Source organism: Petaurus breviceps, unplaced genomic scaffold (genome assembly GCF_028583685.1).
Source record: "Petaurus breviceps papuanus isolate PSGF00001 unplaced genomic scaffold, PetGlider_PUasm1.0 90879, whole genome shotgun sequence".
Classification (NCBI taxonomy): domain Eukaryota; kingdom Metazoa; phylum Chordata; class Mammalia; order Diprotodontia; family Petauridae; genus Petaurus; species Petaurus breviceps.
In genome coordinates, this window is record NW_027187368.1 from 14115134 (window position 1) to 14138421 (window position 23288).

Here is a 23288-nt window from a genome sequence, read left to right on the forward strand (position 1 = left end):
ATTAAAGGGGGGAGGAGAAAGAAGGAGGAAGGCGAGACAGAATAAGAGAAAGAGAAGGAAGCGGAGGAAGGAGGAGGAAAGCGTTTGGGGAGGAGGAGAGGAGGAGCAGGAGAGCGAGAGGAGAAAGAGGAGGAGGAAGAAGAGAGGAGCCACCAGCAAGAACCTCCTCTCAACCACCACCGCCCCCTGCCCCCTCCTCCTCCCCCTCTCCCCCCACCACGCGGCCGCCCGGAAGTCTCTCCCCGCCTCCTCCTCCGCCAACATGGCCGCGAAGTCGGATGGAGGCGCCGCCGCGGCCGGCCCGGGCCCGGAGGGGGCGGCCGGTGGGGCCCGGGCCGGCTCAGGGCCTCCGGGGGCTCTGGGGACTGGTGCTGGGGTTGGGGCGGGGCTGCTCTCGGTGGGGGGACGGCGGCCCCGCTACAGCCTGTGGGACTGTTGCTGGGCGCTGTGCGCGCTGCTAGTCTTCTTCTCCGACGGGGCCACCGACCTGTGGCTGGCAGCTGACTATTACCTCCAGGGCAAGCACATCTGGTTCGGCCTCACGCTGCTTTTTGCGTTACTGCCCTCACTCGTGGTGCAGCTGCTCAGCTTCCGATGGTTCGTCTATGACTACTCATCTGCCGGAGCTGGGCCAGGTGCAGCCGCTACCGCCTTCAGCACCAAGGACAGCACCAGCGCTAGCGTCAGCGCCAGCGCCGCCTTCAGCACGAAGGACAGCGGTCCCGGCCCGGGTCCCGCCGTGCCCGCCCCTCCCGCTCTATCTGGCGCCCGGCGTCCGCACCGCCGCTGCTGCCGCCTCTGCGTCTGGCTCCTGCAGTCGCTAGTTCACGTCCTGCAGCTCGGTCAGGTCTGGAGGTAGGAAAATAAGGAGGTTTCGCTGGATGGGATGGGATGGGATGGGATGGGATAGGATAGGATAGGATAGGATAGGATAAGATAGGATAGGATAGGATAGGATGGGATGGGATGAGATGGGATGGGATGGGATGAGATGGGGGGGGAAGAAGAGGTCTGGGAGGGGAGGCTGGAGACTGGGAAAATGGTGGGGGGAGGGCAGGGAGGGATTGGACTGATTAATTTCCTTCCCCATATTTCCCAGCCCCACCCTGTCCTCTCTCCTTCTCTCCCTCACCTCCCAGGGGGTCTCCCCTGTGGCCCCGCCTGCTTGGGGTAGTACAAGATTGGGGGAGGGGGGTGAGAGAATCACAATGTCAAAGCTGGAAGGACCAACTCAGAACTTAGAGGCCATCCAGTCAAACCTTGTAATGAAGAGGAAATTAAGGCTCAGAAAGGATAAGTGGCTTGCCCAAAGTCACACAGCAAGTCCGACAGAATAATGATTCCAAGTAAAAGGCTCTTTCATAGCCTCATTGAATGCCAGCGCTGGAAGAGACTTTTTACAAAGATAATCTTATATAACCCTTCATTTTTATATATGGAGAAATTGAATCCTATAGGGTTTAAGTGAATGGTCTAAAGGTCAAACAAATAGTAAATGACAGTCAGGACTCTAACGCAAATCTTCTTATTCTAAGGTCCTTGCTTTTTTTTTTTTAATCATGCTATCTGGAAATGTTTGTCCTTATGATGTGAAAAGGGAAATAGGGAGGACTTAGAGGTGAGGAAGAAGCATTTGGAAAGGGGAACCTTTGAAAGGGAAGGTGGTGGGAGGCAGCAGAACTTGCCTTTTCTTTAGTTCCTTCACCTCTTCTGCAGCCCCCACCCCTTCTTGGTCTGGAGAGCATTGGGATTGAGTCCTTCTAGTTGAAAAGGTCTGTGGGTCTACAATCAGCAGTCAATAATCAACTAGCATTTATTAATCAATTTACATCTCCATTCTGTTGTCTCTGTTTAGTACCCTAGGTCTTTCCCTCCCCTAAACCCCAGAAAAGGGGATCCTAGGAGAGGAAAGTAGGCCCAAGAAATTAGGCCCACTGTTTCAGGAAGGCTTTGCAGGCTTCCTACTCTCCAACAATATTCCTTTCCCCCTGTACTGAGCTGCTTTTTCAGGGTTCCCAGCTCTTAGTGTAGTATAGTGCTAAGAGCATAGAATTAAAGAGTCAGAAGACTTTGGTTTGGATCTTGACTTTGCCATTTTCAAGCTGTGAGGTCTTTTGCAAATCCCTTCCCCATTTTGTGCCTTACTTTTCCCACTTGGAAAGCAAAGAGGCTGAACTAGATTGTCTCTAAGGTCTCTTCCAAATCTAATACTTTAAGTTCTAAGGTCCTTTCCAAATCTGGCATTCTGCATTCTGAGTAGCTTTTATATTCTGTGATTAGGAGTAGTTAGAGTAATGATTCTTCTTCCCTACCTCAATGGGAATTTGGGAACCAGCTTTGCCATTTCTCAGAGCCCATAAGGACAAAAGAAAAAGTTGGATTTAGCTTCCATTGGGGGCAAGCCCTTGGAATTTTTCCACAGATTTGTTCCAATCTATTTCAATTTATTCCAGTTCCTTTCCTTCCCTGCAATTGGGAACCTTTTGAGCTGAGTTCGATCTAGAAGAATGTTCCCCCCAAAAAAAGCAATGGGAAGCCGCATTGAGATAGAACCTTACTTTAGCAGGACCAAGAGCTGGAGAATCCTGTAAGAAGATATCTTCATTCAAGAGAATGAATATCTAATGATGAATATATCTCCCCAATTCCTTAGTTAATCCATATAGGCCTCTCAGAAGAGTAAGCTCCTCCCTTGTTGGGATGAGTCAGGCCATTCTAAGTGCCCCTGTACTGACATGGGAAATGTAGAAGCACTGAAAGAAACACTAAATAAGTCAGGAAGCTTATATTCTCTATTAGTGCTAACTCCATTAATAACTATGGTTATAGACTAGTCCTTTCCGCTTTGACTTAGCTTCCTAATCTGTGGAACAGAGCTAATATTTAACCTTCATACTTCAGAGAGTTCTTGTGGTGATCAAATGAGATAATGGACGTAAAAGTGCTTTAAAAAGTATAAAGCACCATACAAAAGCAAAGTTCTAGTATGTCATCATTATCATCATCATCATCACTCTGCTTAGCTTGGAAGATAGACCACTAAACTTTGGGGTCAGGGCTTCTGATTTTTGTACCAGATGCCTACTCCTTGTATCATTCTGGCTGTGTAACCATGCGTCTCTAAGCCTCAGTTTCCCCCATCTGACTGGGCCAGTCACCTGCTAGATGGTGAACCTGATCTCCCTCAGACTTCCCTGGGAAAAATCACTACCCATTCAAAGCTTCATCAACATCATCATTATTATTAGCCTGACACATAAAAATAATCAAGTCTATATCCAGGAACTAATCTACATTTATCTTTCCCTTGACTGAGTGGACAGATGGAGAGAGATATTTTTAGATACTGAAATGGTAACTTCCTATTCTTGGTAGCCAAAGCTCAGTTCCCTCTGTCCATCAGCCTAAGTCCTAGATAACTGGCCTTTACTCACTAGCAGCCTCAAACCACACTCCTTCCTCCCCTTTCTCCTTACAATGAGCCATCTCTCAGCTTTCTTTGACCAGCCAAGAACTATCTTCAAAAAGGGCTGAAAATAAATGAACAGAGACGGTAGCTTCAATTCAGCAGTTATTAAGCACCTACTCTATGCCAGGCAATGGGAATACAAAGGGAAAAAAAATCCCCTCCCCTCAATGAACTTACCTTCTCCTTGGGGTGTGGAGAGCATACAACATGTGTACGGGCAAGAACATACAATACAAATAATTTCAAGAGGGAGAGAACACTAAGAATTGGTGGGATTGGGAAAGATCTTGTCTAGAAGGTAGCACCAGAATAGTGCCACCTCCAGCATTGGGTAGAAGGCTGGACTGGAGATAGCCACTCTGGGAGCAGGATCGGGATGACTTCCAGGAGAAGCAGCAATGACAATCAGGTATTTCTTTCTCTGGGCCTCATTGTCTTTGATAAAGTGAAGAAGTGGGACTGGATCTCTTAGGTATCTTCTAGATCTGACAGTCTATAATTCATGTTCAGCTCAGACTTGTATATTCTAAGTTATCTTCCAGTTTTCACATTCTGTGTCATATCTCCTAAGGGCCCTTGAGCTCCAACATGCTAAGATTCAGTGACTGATTCTAAGAAAGTAGATGGAAGGCAGGGAGTGGGTTGTTTTGTGGGAAGGAGTTGAGAGGGGAGGTAAGGTAGTACAGGGACTGAACAATATGACCTAGAAGTTCCTGCTCCTGAGTGGGAACTAGAAGTCAGGAGGCTTGGGTTCTACCCTTAGCATTTCCACTAACTAACTGGACTTTGGTTGATTCATTTCCCTTCTCTATGAAACTCAACTTCCTTCTCTAAAAAAATGAGGAGGCTGGGCTTGATAAATATAGCTTTAGAGCTGGCAGGAATCTTACAGGCCATCTACTTTATATCCCTCATTTCACAGATGGGGGCCCTGAGGGCCTTAGAGATGAGGGTAAAGTGTCACACAGGTAGTAAGTGGAGGAACCAGGATTCAAGCCCTTACCTCTGACTACAAAGTCAGTGTCCTCCAGCACACTTTACCCTGTACCAAGCTGAGGTCTCCTTTCAGTTCTGGAATTCTAAATTCAAATAGTTTATACTAGTTCCAGGACAAAACAATTAAGCAATCTATCCTCCCCTCCATCCTCACCCTCCTCCACATTACTTCTGATTTTCTTCCTGGCTGGGCAAACCTGAATTCCTCAGCTATATACAAGGCAGTACCAGTCTGTGGATGTAACTAAATGAATAAAAATCCTGAGCAAGTAATCGGATCCCCTCCTGAAGTGTTGGGGTAAGAGTGGAGTATTTTTATATGTGGAATTATGCTTACCTAAATGGTTACTTTTCTTACTTTAGTCAAGCCATTTTTACCTCTCTGAACCTCAGATCTTTTATATCTAAAATGGTATCATAGAATTTAGAGCTGGAAGGTATCTTAGAGATAATCTAATTCAACTTTTAATTTTTTTTTCAGATGAGGAAACTGAGACTTAGCAAAGTTAAGTAAGAAGGTCAATCAGGTAGTAATTAGCAAAAATGGAAATGGAAATCACATTTTCTGACTCTAAATTCTGTGCTTTTTCCATTGCCCCAAACTGACTGTACTAAGTGTACTTACAGGATTATTGTGGGGACAATGTTTTGTAAGCCTATAGAAATTCAAATTATTACTGTTGCTGTTATCAGGATTTTATGGCTGGAAAATTCCCCAAATGACTTAGTCAGGGGTGCTGTGGAAACCCAGGAAGATCTCCTGGCCCATACCTTTTACACAATTAAACGTAACACTGTCCTACTACTGACTTAGGATGTTAAAATCATGAAACTTAAAGCTGGGAAGGATCTTGGAGATCATCTGGTATGACTACATTATTTTACAGAGGAATAAGTTAAGACCAGGAGAGGGAGAGAAACTTACCAAGGTCACATTGATAGCAAGTGGCAAAGCAGTATTTGAACTCAAGTCTCCTAAGTCCAAATTCATGGTTCATTGCTATATGATTTTGGGCAAGCACCTTCCCTGTATCAGGTATCAGTTTCCTTGTCTTGATAATGAAATGGTTAAACAAAATGAACTCTAACTGGAAGAAGACATTCTGTGCCCTTCAGGAATCATCCTTTGGATGTCTCAAAGTATTCTTCCTGAGTGGAAGCCACCTCCCTTCACTGAGAGTTTTCTAGGCTCCCTTATCTCTCTAGCTTATAGGGTAGCATGAGTCTGGAGCTGGGAAGTGGACCCAGGGGTCCATATGCTTAGCCTATGAGTCTCTCTTCTGCCTCCACTCTGGGGAATCGTAAAGCCAATTAAGCCTGTAACACTATACCTGACCTTTAGGACAGAAGGGCTTCTTGCTCAGGATTTATCTTTTGCTAATCTTCAGCTTTCTCCTGAGTGGACTGTTAACCTGATAAGTATAATTTACTAAGCCTATTAGCAAGAAGGGATTTGGAAATAAATTCTGTCAAGGACCTCTAGATCCTTGTACTCTTTTTAGTCATTTCTGAGACCTCCCAAGATCATGGAAAAGAACTTTGTTAAAGGAGGAAAGACTAGATTTTGAATTATCAAATCTGGATTCAAATCCCAGATCTGCCTCTCAATATTTATGGGACCCTAGGCAAGAATCTTTACCTCTCTGGACATCAGTTTCCTCTTCTGTAAAAGGGAGAGTGACTCTAAGGTTTATAATCTCTAAGTGCCCTTCTAGCTCCAAATCCAATGGTCCTAAAGTGCAATGAAAAGAACTCTGGCCATCTTAGGAAAACTGTATTCTAGTCCCTACTCTGCCATTAACTGGATGTATGACCATGGGCAAGTCACACAGGAGGATTGGAGTCCTGGGTAGATGGTGGTAGGGTAGAAGAGTGGTTATTTTGACAACCTTTGTTGTTGCCATGTTGTTTTTCATTCACATCCCACTCTTCATGACCCCATTTGGGGTTTTCTTGGCAAAAATACTGTAGTGGTTTGCCATTTTCTTCTCCACCTCATTTTAAAGATGAGGAAACTGAAGAAAACAGGGTTAAGTGACCTGTCACAGGGTATGACAGGGTCACACAACTAAATAAGTGTCTGAGGACAGGTTTGAACTTGGGAAGATAGATGAGTCTTCCTAACTCCAGGCCAGGCACTCCAGGGCACCACCTAGCCCTTGACCGTATGTAGGACAAAATATCAGGTCCTCAGTGGGAGAGTGGGAATGAGGAGTATAACTAGACTAAGTTCTGGGTTGGATAGTAAGATTGCTAAAGGAAAGAGAATGGGACTAGGGAGGGAAGAATTTCTACTAGGACAGTGTCTGGTCTGGGAAAGAAGCTAAGATCAATGTACATTGGTCAGACAGATTCTTAGAATCCTGGCATAGAATTCTCCTCACCAGTCAGAAGGGACCTAAGAAGTCCCTAGTCCAAACTCCCACCCACTGTATGGATCCCTACACACTTTCCCCAAGGGTTGTCTAGCCAGCTTCAGTTTGAACACTGGTGTTCAAACAAAAGTTCATTTCTAATCAAGAGCATTTGGAATTGATACTTATCAAAGCATCTGAATCCATTGTTGAGATCTTCTTAATAACTCTGTTGGGAAGCTCTTCTTTTTATTGAGCCTCCAAACTCTTACATTCACCCCTCTCAATACCTCCCTCCACACATAACCACCCTGCTTGGCACTGTGACTCTTCTGGCAGGGTATGGGGAGAAAGAGAAGACTAGGAGAAATGAAGGGAGAAAAGGAGGGGGCAGAAAAGAACAGAGACTAACTTAAGAGAAAGCTTTATAGTATTTCCCCCATGACTTTGAGAGGCAGGAAGTATAAACATGATTTATTTCCCTTTTACACCAGAGGAAAATGAGGTCCAGTAATGGATCACAGATTTAAAACTGGAAGGAACCTTAGACATCACTCATTTACAATTGAGGAAACCTGGACCTAGAGAAAGCAAGTGATTTGCTTAAGGAGCAGTAAGTAACAGAGATGGGGTTTGATATCCATATCCCCTAACTCCAAATTCATTGATCTTTTCATCTTACCACGATTGGTTGGTTGTTGTCTTTCATTCTCAAAGAGGACCAAGATAACATCACTACTTTGGGGTCAAGGTAGACTGTGTCAAATTGTGGCTGATCAGACCAATATGAGATCAGAAGGCTCTACCACAGGTCAGGCACAAATAGTCCAATATAATAATATAATTATAATAATAGTTGTACCATGATCACAGAACCAGTGAGTGAAAGGGCCAGGGCCCCTTCCAAAGACCTGAGTCTTTGGACTCCAAGTCCAATTCTCTTTCTATTTGGATGGGAACTTGGAACATAACAAGGTAGAAGACTATTGCTAGGAGAAATCTGACACTCCAGGTCACCTCATTTTGCATGTGGTGAAACCAAGGTTCAAGAGAGGGAGAGTGAATTGACAGAGGCTATTGACTGTCAACAGCAGAGCTAGCATCAGAACTCGGGTTTCCTGATTTTTCAGTACTGGGTTGCTTGAGGGTTGGTAGTGAGGTAAATGAGGAATGTAGTTTGGGGGTTGGGGGGTGGAAAGATAAGGTTTGGGAATGTAGCCTTTTACAATACACTGGGATTTGCTGAGATCACAGAATCAAAGAATGCCATTGTTGGAAGGCATCTCAGAGACCATCTAGGACTTCTTGTTTCTCTTTGTATTCCCAGTGCGTAGCACACCACCTGGCACATAGTAGGTGCTTAAACAAATGCTTCTTGATCGATTTGTTCTTTTATTTTCTGATAAAGGAAAGGTAGCTCAGAATCACACATCAGATGAGTGACAAATTGGGACTAGAACCCAGGTCTCCAGAATCCCAGATCAAGGATATTTTCACTGCCACACACCAATGATTTTTTTCCCTGAGCTCCAAGGGGTTGGATTGAAGCATCTAAACATGGGTGACCTCCTCCAAACTCTACTACTTTGGAGTTTGTGCATGTGATTCTTTCCGTATTATTAGACTATAAACTCCTTAAGAGTCAGGTCTTTGTATTCCTAATGCCAAACACTAGGCCTGCATATAGTAAGCACTTAGTAAATGTTTATGAAATTGATTTTATCCAACAAAATATTATTAAGTGCCTGCTGTGTCCAAGTACCGTGCTGATTACTCTGAGAGGAGGGGGGTGTATGATGTTTAAATAATACCCATAGTGCTGACTTTATCGAGCTTAGTCTAGTAGAATTGAAGTTAACAGATGGAAATGAAGACCCAGACAGGGAGAGAGACTTGGCTGAGAGTGTGCAGCAAGTCTGGGAGTGGGAGCTTAGAACTGTGCTCGTGCAGCTATGGCGGTGACTATGCTATGATGGGCAAGTCACATAATATGAAGGAAAGAGACTCAGTTTTCTTATCTGTAAAATGGAAATAATGACTGAGATATCGAACTCATAGGCTTTTCGTGAGGATCAAGTGAGATGGTATATTTAAAGTCTTCTGGTATATTTAAAGTCTTCTGCAATATAAATACCAGCTTTTATTATCTAGTCTCCTTCCTGTCCCTACCACCACTACCACCACCATTTTACAGAAAAGGAAGTTATGGCTCAGATAAGGTTTGTGACTTACCTAATGTCACATAGCTAGTAAAATAGCCAAGCAGACTCTCAAACCCAAGTCTCCTGGTTCCAACCCCAATGCTTTTATACACAGTATACTACTTCTCCCAGCTGAAATTCTGATTTCCCTCTAATACAGAGAATTGTGGTCTCCAGAGCTGGGAGGCCAGTCCAGTATCCTCACTAGAGTGGTCAGTAGAGTGGGATAGCCAGGACTTTTTTCCCTAGAGCACCCAAGTTTTAGAGGAAACTGACAGGATTTCCAGTCTTTCAGCCATTTAGAAGCAACTGAGTTTAGTAACTCATTAGTAAGAATAAGTAGTTAAAATAAGAAGTTTCTAGATGCTATACTTAAGTGAGCTCCTCAATGGTCTCATCCTGCTCCTTTCACACTACAATTAAAAAAATAATTGGTTTTAAAAAGTAGATTTGACAACATTTCATACTGATTGCTGCTGGCACAAAAATTACTAGCTACGGTCCCTACCCACCTATCAAGATAGGTATCTAGTGAATCAAGAGGTAAGTGATTACAATCAAGTTATTTGCTAACACTGATGTCTTGTTCTGCTGCCAATATCAGGAATATGAGCTCCTCCAAGAAAGGCTCACTGTACTGGCCATCTAGTGATGTAAATGGGTAATCTAGGCTATTAAAAGGGGAGGAGGATGCAGTATCCCACAGCCAGGACTAGAAGATCCCTCGTTTTGGGTAGGCCTTGAGTAGAAGCCTGTAGTCTTCACACTGCAAGGAGAAATCCTAGAGCCAGTAGCAACAGCTATGAGGGACCGATGTGCCAGAGAGGGTCTCTTATTCACCTCACTTTCAACTCAAAAACAACCTCATCCTTATTGACTCCTTAGGACTCAAAAACAGCATTTTTGTAAAGATAGGCAGGGGGATGCTGTGTGTGTGTGTGTGTGTGTGTATGTGTGAGAGAGAGAGAGAGACAGAGACAGAGAGACAGAGGGAGAGACAGAGAAACAGAGGGGGAGAGAGAGAGGGAGAGAGAGAGAGGAGAGGGAGAGAGAGAAGGACAGAGAGACAGAGACAGAGAGAGAGGAGAGGGAGGGAGAGAGAGAGAGAAAGAGAGAGAGAGAGAGAGAGAGAGAGAGAGAGAGAGAGAGAGAGAGAGAGAGAGAGAGAGAGAGAGAGAGAGAGAGAGAGAGAGAGAGAGAGAGAGAGAGAGAGAGCAGGAAAGGAAGGTCTGAGGTGGAATCCCTGAAGGACAATCTTGATGTGGAGAATGAACTTATTCCATAGGCCATTTCTCCAGGAAGAAAGCAGTGAGCTTTAGACGTTGACTTTCTGACACACCCTTCTGGAGAGAGGCCTTGTGATAAACTGGAGAAGAGAGAACTAGCCTATCCTTTTTGGAGGTGTTGACAGGAGGTTTCATAGCCAAGCTTGATCAAGAATCATAAAAGTTCAGAAGAACAGGGCGTGGTATAGTTAGGAAGTAATATGATTAGAACAAATGGTAAGAGCAAGACAGGAGATTTTCCCCAGGCAGAAGGAAGAAGACGTGAGGTTGTAGGAAACTTAGAACTTGGGTTACAGCTGGAAGGGACCTATGATCATTTAGTTTAGCCCTTTCATTTTATAGAGCAAAAAATTGCGGGCCAAAGAAAAGAGGTGGTTTGCCTAAGTTACACGAAGATTCAGGCACAGCTGGGTGGTACCGTAGAAAGAGTGCCAGGCCTGGAGTCAGGAAGACTCATCTCCCTGAGTTCAGATCTGATTTCAGACACTTGGCTGTGTGACTCTGGGCAAGTCACTTCACCCTGTTTGCCTCAGTTTCCTTATCTTTAAATTGAGCTGGAGAAGGAAATGGCAAACCACTCCAGTGTCTTTGCCAAGAAAATCCCAAATGGGGTCATGAAGAGTCAGACATGATTGAAAACGACTGAATAACAGCAACAATCTGGATTATGTCCAAGATTCCTTCCAGCTTACTCCTACAGTCTCTGATTTCTGACCCAGGATCTGAGGGGAAGGTGTTCACTTGACCCATGGTTTTAAAATCTCTACTTCCCACAAGACTAGGACCCACTCCCATCTATTCAACAGGAACAGACTTCAGAAAACGAGCTCGTGATAGTCATTTTCTCATGTTTGCACAGTTTGGGAGTAGCTAGGGTGTTTTCTGGAGAGAGAATTAGGACCTTCTAGGAGAAGAATTTTTAGCCTGAATCTGTTAAGATGAGTTAGGAAGGGGGAAAAAAAAACTCATGGAGAAGGACACATGCAGAATCTCCAAGAGACTGACAGATGGAGAAATCAAGGATGTGAGAGACACCCAAACAGACAGAGGGACCCACAGTTGGAAGAGGGTGGAGGTAAGCACAGCTGAGCACAGGCATACAGACTGACCTGACATTGAATGGGGGTGGGGATGTTTGGAGGGGGCAGATTCACCCAGGGTCAGACAAATGATTAAGACAGGATCAGAAAGATAGATAGGTAGGCAGACTGACCTAGGATTGTAGAGTCAGGGCTCCTCACTGAGACCCCATCTGCTCACTGAATCCCCCTCCCCTTCATTGAACCCTCTATAGTATCCTAACCAGAGTCCTGCCCTTTTCTCTCCATGATATTATTGAGATGTCTGTCATAGGAGGACATGGAGTAAAGTGGAAATAAGTCCAGTCTTGGACTCAGAGGCCCTGGGTTCGAGCCCCTACTTCAGGGGCCCATGCCATTCCTCCTCATGTCTCTAGAGACACCAGCATCACCACCAAAATTCACATTGTCATTGCACTTTTCAGTTTTAAAACATCTTTCTTCACAGAGTCCCTATGGACTGGGTAATACAAGTATTCACATCCCCATTTCAAGAGGAGGACACTGAGGTTCAGAGAGTTACAGTGATTTGTCTAACGTCACACAGGGACCTTAGTCAGACATAATAACATTAATAATAATGATGATAAACATTTATATAGCACTTATATACCATGCACTGTGCTGAGTGATTTGCAATTATTATCTCATTTGATCCTCACAACAATCCTATGAAATAGGTGCTGTTATTATCCTCGTTTTATCATTGCGGAAACTGAGGCAGAGGTTAAGTGACTTGCCCAGGGTCACACTGCTAGTAAGTGTTTGAGGCTGGATTTGAACTCATATCTTCCTGACTTCAGGCCAAGTGCTCTGGCCACTGCACCAAGTCTGGTCATACTCCTTCAACTTTTTTTTTTTAGCACTCCCAGAGCAACTAAGGTTAGCCAGGGTACTCCCTCTCACTCAGAGTTCTAAATTCAATCCCAGGGAAACTTGCTCTGTCCTGAAATGGAGAATTCATCCTCTGGTCCAACCCCAAATAAATCTGTTCTACGGTGACTACAGATGTATTCTATTATGATTATATGATGCAGAGAGATCCTAAAAAGCTTTAGTTCCCTTTCTCCCTGGGACCCAAGGCCAAGATTAATAGACCTCTGCCCCCTAGGGGAGAAATGTAGGAAGTGGGAAGCTGAGCATAGTAACAATGGTACATATTTGGACCAGCCCAGGAACTGGAGGTTGGAGGACTAGCTTTTAGTCTTAGCTCTGTTTAACTTTGAACCTTTAACTCTGGGTCTATTTCCTCTGTTGTAAAAAGAGGGTAATAATCCTTGTCCTTCCCCCTCACAGGCTTGTTTTAACAGAAGCTCTTTGTAAATCAGAAAGCCCTACAGAAACAGGGGTTATTATTTGTAATCCACAGGCTACTTCTGCCTCTCATTCACAGTAGGTGACCTTGAGCAAGACTGGCATCTCTCTCGGAGCTTCAGTCTCCTCACTTGTTAAATGGGCACAATACCACTTACATTACCTCCCTGAGCCCCACCACAGCCCCCACTATCCCTATAGGGGGATGCCATGGGGAGTGTTGTAAACCCAAAAGATGTGAACTATCTATCCTCTCTGAAAGCTCAAGGTGTCCTGGCTCTGTGCAGTTAGTTATAGAAACCTCAGGTCCTGCATTCCAAGAGGACCCCGTGGATATAGAATGCCAGTTCAGACAGATGGCACACTCCCCCACAAAGCCCCACACATGGAGTGTAAACCCAAAACTCTGAGCTCCTCCATCCTTTGATTTTCTCTGTTGGCAGATATCTCAGTCTTTTGCTTGGGTGGGATTAGTTGGTCAGTGCAGAGGCAAGGGAGGAGGGGGAGAGTCATCTCTCTCTTCCCTTCTAATCCTACGAAGGGGCTTCCTTCTGTAGAGGGTGGGGTGTTCAAGAAGGGGTCCAGTTGGGAGTCAAGGATTAGTGGCTCAAACCAGAGAAATGAGCAATAGTAGCTTGCCTCCTGCTGGAGAGAGAGAGAGAGAGAGAGAGAGAGAGAGAGAGAGAGAGAGAGAGAGAGAGAGAGAGAAGGAGGGAAGGAGAGAGGGAGGGAAGGAGAGAGGAGAAGAAGGGGGAAGAGAGAGTGAGAAGAAAGAGAAAGGAGAGGGAGGGGGGAAGGGAAGAGATCGAGGGGGAGAGAAAGAGGGAGGGGGGAGGGAGGAAGGAGAGGGAGAAAGAGACAGAGATGTGGGGGAGGAGAAATCTTTTGTTTGTCATTAGTTCTGGTTCAGATCTGCTTTGCCACATGCTTGCTGCATGACCTTGGGTCCTTCTCTGGGCCTCAGTCTCTTCTTCAGTAAAATGGGGATGATAATACTTGCACTGTCCTAGCCCACTGGGGTATTATGAAGAGTGGTTTATAAACCTTAATATGCTATAGAAAGGGAACTCATTTTTAATATGATTATGATTTTGCTGTGTCTAGAACGGGCTTGGATGACAACAGGAGGCAGAGCAGGTGGGTGGGGGCAGAGGCTGCTTGTCATGTGGTGATCGATGCTGGTGGGTCTGGGAGCTGGTCCCAGGCCCTCCTTCGATCCTCACCCTGAATGAAGCCAGGCAGACAGATGGCACTCCGGGCCTTCCATTGGGACCCCCTTCCCTTCTTCTCCAGCCCCTCCTCCCTCCTCCCCAGGTCTTGTTCACAGTAGGACCAGCTGCTCTCTTCTTCCTGTAGGAACCTGGAGCTGCAGGGAATAGGGAAGAGGGGAGGGTGACAAAGACTGCCAGGCTGGGTCAGCTTCTTGTAAATAATGACCGCTTGTCTCAGGGGCCCTGGTGGCAGGCCTGGAAGCCCCCAAGGCTGAAGAAGGTGAAGCCTAAGGGACCCTCAGTGGGGGTGGGAGTAGAGAGGAAGGATGTGGGGGAGGAGTCTGGATCCCCTCCAAAGGACACTGGGCCAATCCTAGCTTCCTCGGTAGCTCCTGCTTATACTGCTACTTCTGATCCCCAACCTGATGCTCTTCTGAGTCAGCATTGAGCTGTGGCCATGGATCTCAGCCCAAGAGTGGAGGCCGCTGTGATGGAAAGAGCATAGGCTTGGCTTCAGGAGAGCTGAGCTAGATCCCAGAGGAAGTTATGACCTTACTAGCCCTGGGACCATGGGCAAAGGAGTTCACTTCTCTGGGCCTGTTTCTTGGAGTGTAAAACAGGGTTGATAATACTTGCCATACAAGCATCCTCAAAGAGTGAGTCCAGAAGAGAGTGTTGGCAGCTAAGGAGAAAGGAAGGGGACGGAAGAAAGGAGAGAGGAAGATAGAGGAGTGTGAATGAGAAAAAAAATACTTTGTAGACCTTAAAGGGCTACAGAAATTATTCATAAATGAGTTCTAATTCTGGTTCTTCTAGTAGCTCAATGTGTGACCTTGAACAAGTCACTAGGACTCAGTTTCCTTATCTGTAAAATGAGGGGATTGGACTAGAACAAGCAGCACAGTGGATAGAGGGCAAGTTAGGAAGTCAAGAGTTTGGAGTTAGGAAGACCTGAGTTCAAAACCGGCTTCAAATACTTACTAGCTGTGTGACCCTGTGCAAGTCACTTAGCCTCTGTCTGCCTCACTTTCCTCATCCATAAAACAGGGGTGATAATAATAACACCTACTTCTCAGGTTTGTTGTGAGGATCAAACGACACATTATTTGTAAAAAGTGCTCAGCACAGTGCCCGGCACATAGGAGGTGCTTAATACAGGATTTTTCCTTTTTCTCTTAACCTGGGTACTAAGGGGTCTGTGGATTGATTTCAGGTGGTCCATGAACTTGAATGGGAAAAAATTGCATTTATTTTCATTAACTTCTAACTGAAATTTAGCATTCCATGATGAATGTAGTCAATAAGCATCATCCTAAGAAGGTGTTCATAAGCTTCTGAAGACAACTAAAGGGGTCCATGACACAAAAATGGTTAAGAAACCTTGGAGAAGATTAACCTTAAAGTCTTCAAAATGTAGTAGTAAGAACACTGGATTTGGAATCAGGAGGCTTGGGTTTGAATCCTAACTCTGATGCTAGCAGTGATTTAAGGCAAGGCTCTTAATCTCTGAGACTCAGTTTCCTCTCCTGTAAAATGGGAATAGTCTTCCAAGATCCCCAGGAGTATTGAGGATAGTGCTTTGTAAACCAAAAAGCAGCTGTCCTTACTAAGGCCCCCATCCCTCCCTCCAGGGCAGTGTCTGTCAGGACTCATCTCCTGCTCCCTGCCTTCCCACCTGGCTGGGGGGAATCCCTGAGCCTTGAGCATGGTTGGGAGCTGGCAGCCCCAGGAAGCTCCTGTCCCCTCCTCTCCCCACCCCTCACACACACACCTGCCCACTGTCCCATCTTCCCCAGGTACCTCCGGGCCATGTACCTGGGTCTGCAGAGCCGCTGGCATGGGGAGCAGCTGAGGCGCCACTTTTACTGGCGCATGATGTTCGAGAGTGCTGACATCAGTATGCTGCGCCTGCTGGAGGCCTTCCTGAAGAGCGCCCCACAACTTGTGCTACAGCTCAGCATCATGGTCCTCCAGAAACACATCGAGGCCCTGCAGGGTGAGGGCCTAATGCCTCCCTCCCCCATCTTCCTCCTTCACACCCTGACCTGGGCCCCCCAGCTCCTCACCCCAGGACCTCCTCTTACCACTGACATCCCCTTGGGTGTTCCCAGACCCTTCCTGAGAAGGAGTCTTGTCCCACCACGCCCCCCTCAGGTTTCCTCTCCCAGCCACTCTCACCCTGGGTTTCCCACAGCCCCTTGACTACCCATCCCTCACCTGAGGGATCCTTCCCCCACCCCGTCCCTCACCACACCCTCACCTTTCTGGCTCCTGACTCCTCTTCCCTCCTAGACCCTCATCAAAAGCTCCTTCATTCTTCCCAGAACTTCTCTGGGAGACCCCTTGGCATGATCTCTTGGCTTGGGAGATTCCTTAGCATCAATGGTGACAGTGATTTGTTGCTGAACCCTCCAAGGTAGGACAGGGTGCTTGGCCCCTGGCACATCCTCATTCCTCTGAGATCTGGCTAAGGGCCTTCTCCCTACTCCTTGATGTTCACACCTCTGACTTTTTCTCTGTCTCATTCTCTTTCTCCCCTACCCAAGCCCTAGGCCTACCAGGGGTGCCCTTGGGATCCTCTGGCTGAAAGGGCTGTTTGGCTCCTGTCCTAATCCTCTCAAAGCCCTCTGGCCTGGTCAGCAAAATCACCCAGTTGGGTTCAGCTTAAGTGGCCCCAGGCTGGACTGAAGTGTTTGGCTTGGCCGGGTCCCTTCTATCATTCAGTTCACTGGATCATCCAGCCCTCTGTCTACTCTGTGCTTCTATTTTCTGCCCAGCCTTTGGCTGGCTCCCACCTATCTCTCCTTCCCTCCCCTTCATTCTTCTCTCATCTCTCTCTTTATGCTCTGCTCTTCTTCATTCTCTTACTTTCTTACTCTCCCTTCCCCCCTCACTTCTATCCACAGCCTCCAATGCCCACTTCTAGAGTCCCATATGCTTCTAATCTCAAGAGATTCTGATCTATACTCATACCTAGCCCTGACCCCAGCTACCTTAGGTCCTGCCTCCTGCCCCTCTCTTCACTCTCAAAAATCCCCCTTTCCTCCCATACCAGCCCATTCCATCCATCTCTCTGTTTCTCAGTCCTCAAGAATATCATGGTCTTGGGGCGGCTAGGTGGCACAGTGAATAGAACACCGGCCCTGGAGTCAGGAGGATCTGAGTTCAAATCCGGCCTCAGACACTTAACACTTACTAGTCATGTGACCTTGGGCAAGTCACTTAACTCCAATTGCCCTACCCTCCCCCCTCCAAAAAGCAAAAAAAAAAAAAGAATATTATCCTCTCCATAGGAGTTTCCCTACAGGAATTTGACTGCCCTCAGGATGTAGATGTCCTGAAGTAAGGTGAGGAGGAGGTATGATAGAAAGAGTATTAGACTTTGAGTCAGAGGGCCTGGGTTTGAATCCCAGTTTTGCTATTCCCTTAATTTTTCTGGGCCTTGGTTTTCACATCTGTAAAATGAGTAGGTTGGACTAATGACCTCTGAGCTCCCTTTTAGCTCCAAATCTATGGTTCTATGACCTCTTACCCTATCTGCTCTCAGAGACCCTAACCCTGACCCTTATCCCTACCCCAACCCCTACCACCCACCTCTTGTCCTTCTCTCTCCTCTCAGAGACCCTGCCCCTAACACTGAGCCCTCCTGCCTACCTCTCACTGCCTCCCTTCCCCCTCCCTTTGGAGACCTTGCCTTGTCCTTAACCCTGCCCCTCCCCCTGCCCCCACCTCTGGCCCCTGTCTCCACAGGTCTGTCCGCCTCGGCCTCCCTGGTGTCCCTGGCCTGGATCATCGCCTCTTACCAGAAGGTGCTGCGGGACTCGAGGGACGACAAGCGCGCCATGTCCTACAAAGGGGCCATCGTCCAGATCCTCTGGCACTTCTTCACCATTGCCGCTCGCGCCATGGCCTTCGCGCTCTTCGCCAGCGTCTTCCAGCTGTACTTCGGCATCTTCATCGTGGCCCATTGGTGTGTCATGACCTTCTGGGTCATCCAGGGGGAGACAGACTTCTGCATGTCCAAGTGGGAGGAGATCATCTACAACATGGTGGTGGGCATCATCTACATCTTCTGCTGGTTCAACGTCAAGGAGGGACGCAGCCGCTGGCGGATGGCCATCTACTACTGTATTGTCCTGGTGGAGAATGTGGCCCTGACCGGCTTCTGGTACTACAACCACAACTTCCCCACTGACTTTAGCGCCTTAATCATGGTGTGTGTGGTGGCTGCTAGCTATGCCTTGGGCATCTTTTTCATGCTTGTCTATTACTGCCTCCTGCACCCCAATGGGCCTATGTTTGGTCCCCAGGCTCCTGGGGGCATCTTCCCTGAGGCTGTGGGTGCTGGCCCTTCTGGTCCCTCTGCTGATGCAGTTACCAGCCCCCCACGGTCTCTGCCCCGGACTACAGGAGGAGAGCGAGATGGGGTCCCTGGAGACCGGGACAGTGGAGCACCAGCTGTGTTCCAGGTCCGGCCCAGCCTCCCAGCCACACCAGTGGCCCGTACCCCCCGGACAGAGGGGCCTGTGATCCGAATAGACCTGCCCCGAAAAAAGTATCCAGCATGGGATGCCCACTTTATAGACCGCCGGCTCCGTAAGACCATTCTGGCACTTGAGTATTCATCCCCAGCTACCCCTCGCTTGCAATATCGAAGCATGGGGGCCTCCCGGGAGCTACTGGAATATGAGACCACAGTGTAGGCTGCTCCACAACCATCAGGGTTGGGGGATAAGGGGGTATGGCAGCTCCAGTCCCCTAAACCAGTCAGTGTTGAGCTTAGAGTTTTCAAGGGCCATTGGTCTAAGGGTGGCTATATCTCTTGGGCCAAGGGTGGCAGGGAGGGGAACATGATGACCCCAGCCAATGGAAATCTTTCTCCCCTCTTCTTTGCAATTTTTTGGGTGAGTTCATTGGCACTGATGCCCTGGCCCATGCAGCTCCCATACGCAGTCCATCAAACTCCCTGGGATCCAGGGAATTAACTGGTGCTAAACTTCCCCACCAGGCCCAGAGTCTTCTCTTCCATATGGCATTTCCTGCCCATTACCAATGCCATCACCTCTGATGAACAAAGGCAGAGGGGCTGTGGGTTCCATTAGCTGAATCACAACTCTCTGGAGGGTATTGCAGATACCTAAAGGACCAAGACAGCATGGTCTAGATGAAAGAGGACTGGCTTTGAAGTTAAAGAATCTGGGGTCAAATCTTGATTCTGCTGAGTTGTTGGACAAGTTATGTTCCCTCTCTGGGTCCCAGTTTTCTCTACTGTAAAATGAGAAGTTTGGACCAGATGATCCTTAAGGTCCTTTCCAGCTGTGACAACCTTTGAGTGTCTATGGGACCTGAGATCTGGATGTGGTAACATATGGCATCTTGAACTCCCAGATACCATAGGGTGTCTGGGCTGAGCTGAACTCTTGAGGTTAAAGGTGCTGGCCAGGATGAAGGGTCTAGGTTTAGAGCTGTTCTAGGGCCTAACTAGGCCAAACTCCTAGATACAAAGAAGTTAAGGCTTTGGGATCATAGGATTTAGAGGAATCATCTAGTCAACCCCCTCATTTTACAGAAAAGGGAAATGAAGCCCAGAGAAGGGAGGTTACTTGCCCAGGGTCCTACCAGAATGAAATAGTTGACTTGAAATTTGAATCTGTCCTCTGGCTCCAGCATCCACTATAATACCCTCCATATGCCAGGGCATAAGGGAGTTTCTAGAATACTGTCTGGGAAATGTTCTGAGTCTATACATTTTTTTTTGTTCTAGACTCTGCCATGCAGGTTCTAGATGCCTGCCTGTAGCAGAGCTCTGGGGGATAGTGTGTCTATGGGACCTTCTTAGCATTGCATTTCTTCTAGGATCTGCTGTGGAGGTCTGGACCCTGTCCTTATTAGGAGATTTTGGGATAAGGACCCTTCTGAGCATTCTAGGGTCTAAGCCTCACAGAAGGCTCTAGGTTCCTGACTGCTTTGTGATACTATTGCCATCCAAAGGGAGAAATATGATTTTGAAATTATTGGGTACAAAAAACCAAATTATTAAGAAGGACATAAATTCTGCCAATTGTTTCTTAGCTGGGAAATGTGAACTTTGGAGGAATGACAGGAGTTTCTGGTTCTTAGCCAGGCTCACCGATGTAGTCTATGCCCTGGGAGGCCTGGGAAATGACTCCTTTGGCTTTGGGACAGATGGAGCCCAGGGTCCCATTGATGTCTCCCAGGGCTTTCAGACTGAGGGAGTCAGACCTGAGCCAGCCTCAGGGTGTTTTTTGGGAGAGAAAAATAAATGCTCAGGCCCTGGAGTCAAGATTGAGACATCCTGTTCTCCCGAAGAAAGCCCAGAATCAGGATGGTATATTGCTGGTCCAGCCTCTAAAATGAGACTAAAGGGAGAGATAAGACCAGACCAGATGATTAAAATATGAATCTAACATGGTGAGAGTGAGAATTGAGAATAAGGCCCCTCTTTTTTTTTTTTAAACAATTGGGGTTAAGTAACTTTGCCCAAGGTTACACGGCCAGTTATTTTGTGTGGGTGTTGAGTATCTGAGGCCAGAACTGATCCCAGGTCCTCCCAACTCCGGGGCCAGGGCTCTGACTCACTGCGCCACCTGGCCACCCCGAATAAGACCCCTCTTAAAGGCCAAGTTGTTGCCTCAGGGCTCCAAATTGAGTTGGGATTGGGGACAGGGTGGGGTTAGAGATCACCTAGTCCAAATATTTTATTTTACAGATGAGGAAACCGAGGCCCTGGAATGTGAAGTGATTTTCTGAAACTTACACAGTAAGTTAGCTCCAGAGGAGGAATAGAAGCCAGGTTTACCGACACCCAGCCTCCAGTTCTTTCCCCTAAACCATGAGCCTACACTCAGGTGGACACTGTCTCTACTAAAGTGGGGGGAGGGTTGAAAAAAGGGCAGGACTTAGAGTGCAAAGTAACTCCCAATGTGCACACAAGTGCACACACAGATATCATGCATCTATATACACATACACATACCCCACATACATAGCACTTGATGCAACCCCCATTGAGCACATGTGGCATTTTTTTCACAAATATTCCCATACAGTGAAATCATGTATAGACCCCATCATACCAACACACAGAGCTGCTTCTCCATCTCTCCCCACCTTCCACATCCACCCCTGGGAGAGTCCCCGGATGGTGGACTAAACAGCTCGTGGCTGAAGGAGGGGGCTAAGACCAGGTTGAGGTGGGACCTGAACCTGGCCGGACCTGCCCCAAGGATAGGTATTTCCATTTCTCAGCCAAGAATGGCTTTCTGGTTCCCCTGGATTGGATCTCTATTTTATAGAGGAGGAAATTTAAGATTCAGAGAGACTGGGGTTTGTCCAAGCTCACATAGCTAGTGAGTGTCAGAGACAGGGTTGGAATATAGGCCTCCCTTTTTCTAAGGATCTATGCCAGAGACCAGGCACAAGCCTGAAAGATTATCAGAGTCTGGGACTCCTGGGGATCTTAGCAAGAAAATGGCGAAGAAGTCTTTTCCTTCCATTCCCTATAAGGCTCAGCTCCTAAAGACTCCATCTCCAATGATGGCCTCTTTCTATTACCAGATTATGGAAAGGAGTTCAAGAACCTCCAGGCCTGGGGGCAGCTCTGAAGGAAAAAAAAAAAGATTTGGGTCTCTGAAGCATCTAAGCTATCAGGCTGTAGGTCTTTCTTTGCTTTGTGCCCAAATCTGAAATGCTTTCAAATCCATTTGGAAGTCTCAGCATTCCAGGCTCATAGAAGTCAGAACTTGAAGGGACTTTGGAGCTCATGTAGTCCTCACTCCTTATTTTACAGAAAAAGAAACTGAGGCCCAGGGGAATAATTTTTCTAAGGTTAGACAATTGGTAAGCAGCAGGACCTAAATTCAGAATCAGGTCACCAGGATTCATAGTTGGAGGAGATCTTGAAGGTCATCTGATCCAAGTTCTCATTTGAGTATGGAAGAAACTGAGGCTGATACTCAGAGAGTTGGTGAATGGCAGAGTCCAGACTGAAATCCAGATCTCCTGACTCACAGTCTGGGCCACTTTATGTGATTATTTCTAAACTTGGGCATTAGCCCATTCCTGGGGGTAGAGATAGAAACTTGGGTCTAGGAGGCGACAGGGCTTGGTCTTCAGTGATGTGAGCTTTTCACCAGGGATACCTTGACCAAGCTCTAGCTCTGACTACCCAGGCCTCCCCCAGGGGTATCTATGGTGTCCTTTTGTCTTCCTTCCTGTGACATGATCTACCTCAGCTGGTCTTTCTGTTCCCTGCCTGGCCCTTGGATGTCTTTGTCCCTCCCTCTCACATTCTTCCTTCTTGGGCCCTTCCTAGGACCCTCTTTGATCTCTTACATGAGTGCAAGTTCATAGAATCACAGAATATTATAGCTGGGAGAGACCTTAGAGACCCTTCTCTTTATAAGTCAGGAAACAGGCTCACAGAAGTGATTTGCCCAAAGTCACAAAGCTATATAAGGGCAGAGTCTAAGTCCCCTAAATCACAGAAAAAGCCAGAAGGGAACTAGGACATCATTTAGCACAACCCCCTTATTTTACAGATGAAGAAACTAAGGCCTAGAGATGGGAAGGGACTTAACCAAAGTCATAAAGAGAATTAGTGGCAGAGCCAAGATTAGAAACCAGGTCTCCTGCTCTTTGCACTACTGTACAGTCAGACCACCAAGGAGCTGTCAGTGGAGTGGGGATAGGAGGTTTTGCCAACCCTGACATCTCACCTCCACCCTTTTCTTTCCTGTTGTTTCTGTGTGGTTCCTCAGCACTGGAGAACATCAAGTTCCTACCCTCTGGGGTTGGGTAGGGAACATAAAATGCTTTACAAACCATAAAGGCTCTAGCTATCATGATTATTATTAGATAGCTGGTTAGGCTACTGGCTCATCATGTTCCCCTCTCTGGGCCTTGGTTAAAGAGATCATCTTTAAGGTCCCACCCAGCTCTGTGATTCTGTGAGAGGGTCAGGCAGAGCCCAAGGTTCCTCTAAATTCTCCAGCTTGCTACCGGTCATCAACAGCGAGCATGAAAAGTGCCTGTTCCCATGTGAGTGAATTCCATGTTGTGCCGCCTGACACTGCCTACCCTCTGGGGTCAGCTGTTCTCACACTGTGCAGGTTACTTGGACTCTTGTCTCCCCCACTGGCCTCCCAGGACATTCTCTCTCTGTCTCTCTGTCTCTCTGTCTCTCTGTCTCTCTCTCTCTCTCTGTGTCTCTCTCTGTCTCTGTCTCTGTCTCCCCCTTTCTCCTTTCTCTCTCTATCTCTCTGTCTCTCTCTGTCTCTCTGTCTCCCCCTTTCTCTTCTCTCTCTCTCTCTCTCTCTCTCTCTCTCTCTCTCTCTGTCTCTCTCTCTCTCTGTCTCT

General features: G+C 47.0%; 1 protein-coding gene across 1 annotated transcript; it reads left to right on the plus strand.

Annotated features, from left to right (window-relative positions):
• The first annotated feature begins 262 nt into the window (after positions 1–262).
• XKR7 (XK related 7) lies at positions 263–19666 on the plus strand. The gene is made up of 3 exons (XM_069073918.1): positions 263–855; positions 15707–15906; positions 17661–19666. The coding sequence occupies exons 1-3, from the start codon at positions 263–265 to the stop codon at positions 18611–18613; spliced, it is 1746 nt and encodes a 581-aa protein (XP_068930019.1). The 3' UTR covers positions 18614–19666.
• Positions 19667–23288: the final 3622 nt, after the last annotated feature.

Coding starts and splice junctions, on each gene's coding strand:
- XKR7 (XM_069073918.1), top strand. CDS start 263: ATGGCCGCGAAGTCGGATGGAGGCGCCGCCGCGGCCGGCCCGGGCCCG. Junction 856..15,706: donor CAGCTCGGTCAGGTCTGGAG/GTAGGAAAATAA, acceptor CATCTTCCCCAG/GTACCTCCGGGCCATGTACC. Junction 15,907..17,660: donor ACACATCGAGGCCCTGCAGG/GTGAGGGCCTAA, acceptor CTGTCTCCACAG/GTCTGTCCGCCTCGGCCTCC.